General features: G+C 34.8%; 1 protein-coding gene across 2 annotated transcripts in view; it reads right to left on the bottom strand.

Annotated features, from left to right (window-relative positions):
* intu (inturned planar cell polarity protein) overlaps positions 1 to 10,091 on the bottom strand; it is a 39,493-nt gene that overhangs the window by 499 nt on the left and 28,903 nt on the right. For both annotated transcript variants that reach the window (XM_079811047.1, XM_079811046.1), the window contains exons 12-15: positions 7,289 to 7,822; positions 4,556 to 4,650; positions 3,983 to 4,172; positions 1,401 to 1,531 (exon numbers count right to left, since the gene is read on the bottom strand). In XM_079811047.1, the coding sequence (XP_079667173.1) occupies positions 1,401 to 1,531; positions 3,983 to 4,172; positions 4,556 to 4,650; positions 7,289 to 7,822 (950 nt within the window). The remainder of the gene's footprint in view (positions 1 to 1,400; positions 1,532 to 3,982; positions 4,173 to 4,555; positions 4,651 to 7,288; positions 7,823 to 10,091) is intronic.

Raw genomic sequence — 10,091 nt, 5'->3', positions numbered from 1 at the left:
CTGCAGCGCAAACAGATCAGGATCACCGCGGGAAATACACTTTGATGGAGAATCGCAGTGAGAGAAGAGGAGGATGTTCGGTGTGTGGAAGTCCAAATTAAAGTGAATTGAAAATATTAATAATTGCTATAATAGTAGATAAATAATAGTAATGGGCCATATTTGCAGTTTGCAGTCATCAGGCTCAAAACGTCTCTAATATCACCTTTTAGCAAAACACTCAAAGGATTAAAAAAATGTATTATCAATGCATTTAAAAATACACTTTTTTAAAAATGGACAAGTAAATAGACATACTTAAAAGTGTAATTATTAAAAACTAAGATAAAAGAATAAAATAAACAAATACTGTAATTTACAATTTAAATTATTTAATTATACAATGGGCAAATATTGTAATTGATCATTAAAATGACATTAAATTAAAAGAATAAAAGAAACACTGTAATTTTTTACATTTTAAAAGGATAAAATTTAGATTTTTAATTATACAATGGACAAATACTTAACATTGTAATTAACTATTCAAAATTAAATTAAAAGAATACAATAAATATTGTAATTTTTACATTTTAAAAGGATACACTTTTTATTTTTAATTATACAATGGGCAAATATTGTAATTAATAATTAAAAACGACATTAAATTAAAAGAATAAAAGAAACAAATACTGTAATGTTTATATTTTAAAATAATAAAATTTAGATTTTTAATTATACAATGGGCAAATATTGTAATTAATAATTAAAAACGACATTAAATTAAAAGAATAAAAGAAACAAATACTGTAATGTTTATATTTTAAAATAATAAAATTTAGATTTTTAATTATACAATGGACAAATACTTAAAATTGTAATGAATTATTACAAATTTAATTAAAAGAATAAAATAAACAAATACTGTAATTTTTACACTTTAAAAGGATAAAATTTAGATTTGAAATTATACAATCGACAAATACTTAAAATTGTAATTAATTGAACAAATGTAATTTTGTTAAATAAAAATAAAAAAATTGTTTACATTTTAAGAGAAAATAAGATAAGAAAACAATACCGTTCAAAAGTGTGTTTGTTTGTGTTGCAATTTTTATTAAATATAGCAACTTTGGAAAGATTGTATGTATGAGTTGAATGCACATGAACGTCACCACAAAGTTGTAATAAATTTCATAAATTCATAAATTGAATAAACTGGATTCTTTATTCACGATTTTGTAGATTTAGAGTTAAAAAACCCTTGGGACATTGCCAGCTTGCTCCGACCAAAATGATTTGAACACACCAGATGAAATACAAACTTCCCAGGACCACTTGAACGTATTTCACCCCTAATCTCACCCTATGGAATACGTCATTGACTCATTATAAGCTGCTGGAGGTCGGAGGTCACGTACCCTATCACCCAGTAGGTCATGGTGGGAGCAGGTTTCTTCTGGTCGGTCCAGTTCTCAGGTTTGCACTGGAACAGAACTCCATGTTCTTTGACTGGACCCAAACCTCGAGTGCTCTGCGTCCCTCTCCGATCCTGAACACATTTACACCAAACCCTGTCCATATATTACTATAGCAGAGAAATCACCAGCAATAATACTCAGGCCAGCGTCAGCTTATGTTCAACACTGTTTAACAGACTATACAATAATAATAAATCAAAAAATTAATTAAATACAGTATATATATATATATATTTTAGATGAAAAACTTAACTCACAATGATACATGTTGTAATAAAAATGAAAAAGGCACATCAAATTATTAATACTAAAACTAAAATGAAATTATAAAAATAACAGCAAATCCAAAATATTAATGAACATTCTTTAAAAAAAATCTTAAAGCATTATTTATTTAGAAATCAAAATACTGAAGCAACTTTTAATAAAAGTCTTTAGCAGTTTGCAACTCAAAATGTCTCTAATATCACCTTTGAGCAAAACAGTACGGAGGATTTTACTGTACTTTAAAAAAACTGCATTTAATTCAACTGTACACATAAATACAATTAAAATTGTAATTAATTATAAAAAAGTATTTAAATTAAAGAATAAAATTAATGAATGCAACTTTTACATTTTAAAAGAAAAACTATAGATTTTTAAATTATGCATATAATTAAATACGCTACAATTCAAATGTTTGGCTGATATTTTTAATGTTTTTGAAATTCTCTGACTATTTATTTTAGCAAAAATACGGTAACATTTTGAAAAATTATTACAAAATAAAATAACTGTTTTCTATGTGAATGTATGTTAAGTGTAGTTTATTCCTGTGATCAAAGCTGAATTTATCATCATTCCTCCAGTCTTCAGTGTCACATGACCCTTCAGAAATCACTCTGATATGAGGATTTGCTGCTCAAGAAACATTTATGATTATTATTATCAATAGAGAAAACAGTTGCTCTGCTATATATGTCTGTGGAAACCATGATACATCTTTTTGAGGATTCATTGATCAATATATAAAGTTCAAAAGAACAGCATTTCATATATATATATATATATTAGCGATGCACCGAATCCAGGATTAGGCTTCGGATTCGGCCAAATATTGGGCTTTTTGACGGGGTTCGGTTTCTGCCAAACCTTAGAATTTTTTTCCACCAAACCGAGCCCTAGGCTTGCAATGACGCCGCCGCTGATTATGGGAAGGTGTTTACTAGGAGGACCGTTCGACTGCAGTCGGCTGTGAGAAAGTGAAAATGGAACTCGTGAACAGAAAAAGTGTTGTTTGGCAGTACTCTCAGTCAAAATAAGGCCATTCAAGTCGACCTACATGTTCAGTTTGCAATGCCCATTAGTCTCCTGGTGGCAAGGACCCTAAACAATACACAACATCGCCGCTGTTAAAACATTTGCGTATGAATCATCTGAAAGAATACGAGTTGTGCATGAGGGAATCTACTGACAGCAGCCAAAATGCAATTGTCAAAGGTAATTGTCAAAATAGTTTTTCCCACTTGTCATCCTGGCATAATGTTGCCTATTCTTTTTTTTATTTTTATTTTTACAGTTGAAAAATACACTGCTGTGGACGTTGTTTACTCCATTAATGTGTTGACTGTGATAATGGACTGAGGATAGAGACAGAGCGTATTTAGGCCACGCCCACACCGGGGGGGGGAAACAATCCAACGCTCTCCATTGACTTTGCATTGCGTGAGGCTGCCTCATTGTCATTTCGGACTTATAACAAAAAACAGAACAATGTCTAAAAGCTGATATGTGACAAGGTGTACAGCAAACAAGCTAAAAAACACAGAAATACGTTTTTATAAGCTGTCGACCCAAAAAAACGAGCGTTTAAGAAGATAAAAGTGGATACAGGCAATACGAAGTGAAGCTTCAGCAGGAAGAATGGGGAAATTTTGGGATCCTGACACTCAGTATGCCTCAATATGTCTGTGTGCAGTAAACATTTTGTCACTGTTAAGTCAAATATCCAAATGTCCGTTTTATATATGATGTTTACTGTCGCTGATTACGTTCCCCTCCAGTCGCCGTAGTTCTCAGTGTAATATGACCCGTCGCGCGCTGTCTCAATGGCCTGAATCCACTTTTTTTGTCCTTAAACGCTCGTTTTTTGGGTCAACAGCTTATAAAAACGTCTGGGTTTTTGCTTCTGGGTTTTGTTTAGCTTGTTTGCTGTACACCTTGTCACATATCAGCTTTAATACATTGTTCAGTTTTTTGTTATAAGTCCGAAATGACAAGGAGGCAGCCTCCCGCAATGCAAAGTCAATGGAGACGTTTTGATTGTTTTCCCCCCCGGTGGGCGTGGCCTTCAGATTATGACGCGTGTCGCTCTGTCTCTATGGGAGAAGGATTCGGTATTCGGTTTCGGATTCAGCTGAATCTTAACCAGTGGATTCGGTATTCGGCCAAACCCCAAAAATCTGGATTCGGTGCATCCCTAAGATATATATATATATGTATGGGACAAAAAGCAATGATGAGGTGAAGTGTGATGTTACCCGTGTGGGGAGGCTCTGCTGGAAGGCCTGGCGTATGGACAGACAGCAGTGGTAGAAGTTGTGGATGAGCTGTGGGTGGATGGAGCCGCTCAGATGATTGACTTCTCTGTGTGTGGGAGCGATGAAGATGCCCTGCACCGTCTCCATCAGCACGTAATGGAACAGTGTGTTCTCCACGCCCGCTGTCAGTCTGTCAACACACACATTTACACACTTAAACTGACTTACTGCAGACTTGTTACACTCCTGCATGACATTTCTTCAATGAAACACTAAAGGTAAAAATGACAACATAAAAAAACCCCACTATGGCCTGATTTCATTAAGCCAGGATTAGGTCTTAGTTCAATTTGGACATCTAAGTATCTTTTATTAATGCGTTTTAGAGAAACACATGCACTGGTGTGTATTTTGAGACAAAATGACACATATTTTAAGATATGTGAGTGAAAGTTGCTTTCAGTTAAAACCGCTCAAACATGCATTTTAGTCTGGGACTCGCTTAAGCCTCGTCTGTTAAACCGGGGGTGAATGAGTGTGATAGTCCCTGAGACTAGATGATGTTTAACTGACTTGAGGACATTGTGCATCTCCTCAGTTTCCCTGTCAGTCAGACTCTTCTTCAATGAGCCCAGGTAGAACGGGTTAGGGTGCTTTAACCTGGGAACCTGACACACAACACACACACACAAAAGAGACACAAAGATTGGATTACAGTTTGTGCTGGACTATACAAAATATATTGAAGTGTTATTAATATTGAAGAGCATTTAAACCTGGAATTTAAAAGAAAAGCCTAAACTTAAAAAATATAATATAATATAATATAATTCATATAATATAATATAATATATAATTCATGTAATTAATTATATTATATATTATATGAATTATATTATATATATTATATGAATTATATTATATATTATATTGATTATAATATAATATATAATATAATATCATTCATAAAATATTATATATAATATAATTATATGATATATTATATGAATTATATGATATATTAATTATATTATAATTCATATAATATAATATATACTATAATTAATATAATATATAATATAATATAATTAATATAATATAATATAATATAATTAATATAATATAATATAATATAATATAATATAATATAATATAATATAATATAATATAATATAATATAATATAATATAATATAATATAATTAATATAATATAATTAATATAATATAATTAATATAATATAATAAATAAAAAGTATTTGATTACAGTTTGTGCCGGATTATTCAAAATATATTGAAGTGTTATTATTATTAAAGTGCATTTAAACCTAAAATGTAAAAGAAAAAGCATAAACTTGAAAAATAGTATAATATATAAAGTAAAATAAAATTCAAACAATAATAAATAAAATAAAAAGTCAAATAAAATAATTATAATTTGTGCTCGACTATAAAAATACTGTTTAATGTAATACAAAAAAATTCCAAACCAAACTAAACTAAACTAAACTAAACTAAACTAAACTAAACTAAACTAAACTAAACTAAACTAAACTAAACTAAACTAAACTAAACTAAACTAAACTAAAACCAAACCAAACCAAACCAAACCAAACCAAACTAAAACTAAACTAAACTAAACTAAACTAAACTAAACTAAACTAAAACTAAACTAAACTAAACTAAACTAAACTAAACTAAACTAAACTAAACTAAACTAAACTAAAACCAAACCAAACCAAACTAAACTAAACTAAACTAAACTAAAACCAAACCAAACCAAACCAAACTAAACTAAACTAAACTAAACTAAACTAAACTAAACCAAACCAAGGCTGGCACAGGCCTGTTTTTATAGCAATATATCTTGGTTTGATTTTTATCTGACTTGGTTGTATAAATGTTCTCTTTCCATTGCTCTTGAGGTCGGACTGGATAAATGTGATGAGAGCTAGTTTCCATGCGTTTGGTTGAGTTTGTCTCTCTCTATGAGAATTTATGAGCCTGAAAGCCTCGTCCAGGACGTCCATTCTGTAAAATATGTGGCGTCAGCAAAACTCAGATGGACGTGATTTATAACGGTAGTTCCTGATGCTGCTATATAAGACACAGTGTTGGCAGATACTAGATAATAGACAGCCTGACCATAATTCATATGCAGTGAATACAGCAGTGCTGATATGCACAGACGCCTCAACGTTGGCACGATCACTAATCATATTAGTTAGATGGCACTAATCTTTTTATTTAATGTCAACACTTTTTGTACAAAAACTGAGCCAGTTCTGAACCGAAGGTCAAACATTAGTAGTGAGTGTTTAAAAAAAAAGTTATATATATATACATATTTATGGCTATGTTTATTTACACAAATATAATGTACTTTTTATTTATTATTATGTTTTGATTTGGGGATGAAATATAAGTTTTTTGAGATTAGTAAAACAGCACACAAACTGTAATTAAAGGATTCGTTCACTTTTAAATAAACTTTTGCTGATAGTTTCCTCACCCCCATGTCATCCAAGATGTCCATGTCTTTCTTTCTGCAGTCGAAAAGAAATTAAGGTTTTTGATGAAAACATTCCAGGGTTTTTCTCCATATAATGGACTTCAATGGGCTCCAAACGGTTCAGGGTCCAAATGACAGTTTCAGTGCAGCTTCAAAGGGCTTTAAACGACACCAGACGATGAATAAGGGTCTGATCTAGCCAAACCATCAGTTTCTGCGAGAAACCGAGCAGTATTTATGCTGTTATTTTACCTCTTATCAGACGAACGTGATCGTCTCTGAGCTCCGCCATAACTTCCGGAGAGTGAGGTCAAATTAGATCGTGGTCATAGATATATCGATCATAGATGCCTCATTCTACTGATCCGTGCTTTCGCTAATGAGGCATCTACGTATACATCTATGACCACGATCGTATTTGACCTCACTGAGCGGAAGTTATGGCGGAGCTCAGAGACGATCGCGTTCGTCTGTTAAGAGGTAAAATAACAGCATAAATACTGCTCGGTTTCTCGCAGAAACTGATCGTCTCGCTAGATTAGACCCTTATTCATCGTCTGGTATCGTTTAAAGCCCTTTGAAGCTGCACTGAAACGGTCATTTGGACCTTGAACCGTTTGGAGCCCATTGAAGTCCATTATATGGAGAAATATCCTGGACTGTTTTCATCAAAAAGCTTAATTTCTTTTCGACTGCAGAAAGAAAGACATGGACATCTTGGATGACATGGGGGTGAGGAAATTATCAGCAAAAGTTTATTTAAAAGTGAACTAATCCTTTAATGCAAGACGAACACCTTGAAAAATCCTGCACTGCCCAAGCTGCCGTCTGACCCTCCGGAGCCGAAAGAGTCTCTGCGTGTGCCCCCAGAGGGCGTCCGCCGCACTGCGTCCGGTGTGGCGTGAGGACTCAGTCCTGAGGTGAAGGACGCGTCCGCGTGACCCTCGCTGCCGCTATCAGACAGACTCCTCTGTGGACTCGGCCTTCGTCCTCTTAGACCCGAGGACCCCGATCCCACCTCCCCAAACAGACTTCGCCCGATCCCGCCGGGCGACGGGGGTTTGATGGCGGCGGTCAGCCGGTTGAGGATCGGCGAGCTGCCGATGCCGTCCTGTCGGTCCCGCCCACCTGCAGGAAGGAACCAATCGGAGCAGGAGAGGCAGGGGGTGGGCGGGGCAGAGAGACGCTCCTCAATGGCGGCGTCCAGACTCTCCAGCTGAAGCAGTGTGGCTTTGACCTGGTCCACATAGACGCAGTCGGGACCAGGAGATCCCTGAGCGGGAGACGCACAGCCACCGGCCTCCAGCAACACATACTGCATGAAGTGCCTCTGGAAACACACATAAAGAATATAGTTACCATATGAACACTAGTGTTGAGTAAGAAAGAAATGAAGACTTTTAAGGCCTGTTCACAGCAAGGACCATAACAATGATGATAAAGATTTCGTTTTAAGTTTAAAAGAAAAGCAGAGTCCACACCTATAACGATAACGGCAAAAAGTAACGATATCACTGGAAATCACTTTCAGAATATTTTTTTCCAGCTGATGAACGATAAAAACACTGACAGCCAATCACAATCCATCCTGCCTCAAGAGCTTGAGCATTTAAAGCGGCAAGATGACAAAACTACAGCGTGCGATAAAACTGAACAGACGTTATTGTGCGTTAGTGATGACGTTGTCTTTTTAGTCATCATACTTGGTGTGAATGTCAATTTTATTTGTATAGCGCCATTAAATACAACAGAAGTTGACCAATGTGTTTTAAACCAAAATAAATAAAAGGTACATTACTAAACAAAAATTACAACAGTAAAATAACCTTATAAAATACAGTGCAATGGTACTTCACAGATTTTATGCCTGAAAAAGCCTTAATTCAGCACGGACGCATTATATTGATCAAAAGAAGAGAGGAACAGAGGACATGTGACATGATGTACGGCATTAAAACTATTGTAAATGGACTTCAAATACACTGGTAAAGGCAAAAAGACAGAAACGTGACCATTTACCGCACTATATACTTCCCTCACACTGTTCAAAAGTTTGGGGTCAGTAAGACTTTTTTTCATTTTTAAGACTTTATTCAGAAAGAGGAACACATTAAATGTATCAAAAGTGACCAGGGCTTGACATTAACACCCACCAAACGCGTGTGTTTTTCAGCAGTGGCGAGTAACGCAGTCACTCCTACTAATCACTTTGGGGGGTTGAATTTTATATATAATATATAGAGTTTTCAATTGTAGCCTTTACAAGAGGCATCTGAAATAATAAACCAAGTGCAATGTAGTGCTGTCAAAAATATAGATATTTCAATACATATCGATACTGAAATATCGGACTAATTTTCCACAAAATAGACACACGACACCAGCTGCTCTTTCTCTCTCTCTCATCTCTCCGACATTGAGCTACACACAAACCCGCCTCCCCTCACTCACTCGTTTAATTTGCTCTGGATGAATATTGCTGCTGTTACAGGGCTTGAATTTCGCCGTGGGATTGCGTGTATTGCACATAATTTTACTCATTCCTGCAGATTTTGTTCCAAGTGCGCGCACATAAAGCCGCCTCTCAGAACTAAATTGAGTTGTTTTTCACTGTTTATTGCGCTTAAAAAGTCAAATACACACAAAATAATGTCAAAATGTCAGTTCTGGTGAGTATTAACATAAACACAGTCAGTGAACGTAAACATGCATGTGTAACAGTGGATCCGTGCGTCTTAAAGTGACAGCGGCCTAATAAACCTGCTGACTATTTATCTGATCATATTAAATATATCTAAATGGCAGTTTTCCCCCATGGTATCAATGCCAAAATGATGGCCAGTGAAAATGCTGAGTGGCTAGTAACTTTGGAAAACCACTAGCCCCAGTGGCTGATGAGCAAAAAAGTTAACGTCAAGCCCCTAAAGTGACAATAAAGATGTTTATAATGTTAAAAAAGACTTATATTCCAAATAAACGCTGTTCTGATCTAGTAGCAAGTCTTTGCTTTGAGTATCAAGTAGGGTTGGTACATTTAAACGAAAAACAAGTATGAAAAAGCTTGGCGTCTGTAAGATTTATCATGTTTTTGAAAGAAGTCTCTTCTGATCAGCAAGGCTGCATTTATGTGATCAAAGACAGTCAAATTTTGAAATATTATTACAATTTAAAATAACTGTTTCTATGTAAATATATAGTAAAATATAATGTATTCCTGTGATCAAAGCTGAATTTTCAGCATCATTACTCCAGTCTTCAGTGTCACATGATCCTTCAGAAATCATTCTAAACATTTATGGTTATTATCAATGCTGAAAACAGTTGTGCTGCTTCATACCAAGCCTGCAGCGCTCCTGTCAGAAACTGAAGCTTCCGCGCCTCGATCGCCCCCCGGTGGCCGGTCCCAGTATAGCTCCTAAACCCCGCCTCTCCATGTATTTGAATGGACGCGAGACACACTAAACAATTCAATTACACTTCAAATAATTGTTTCCTAAAGATGGTTTCTGTCATTTTAGGCAGTTTTTATTACGATGATTTCATTTCAAGTGTTCGTTTTTTAAATAAGTTTAGTTTTAGTGAGTTATGTGATGCTATAA

Source organism: Gobio gobio (assembly GCF_949357685.1).
Source record: "Gobio gobio genome assembly, chromosome: 2".
Classification (NCBI taxonomy): Eukaryota; Metazoa; Chordata; class Actinopteri; order Cypriniformes; family Gobionidae; genus Gobio; species Gobio gobio.
Note: the sequence above shows the minus strand (reverse complement) of the source record. Positions and strands in the feature narration are given on the sequence as shown.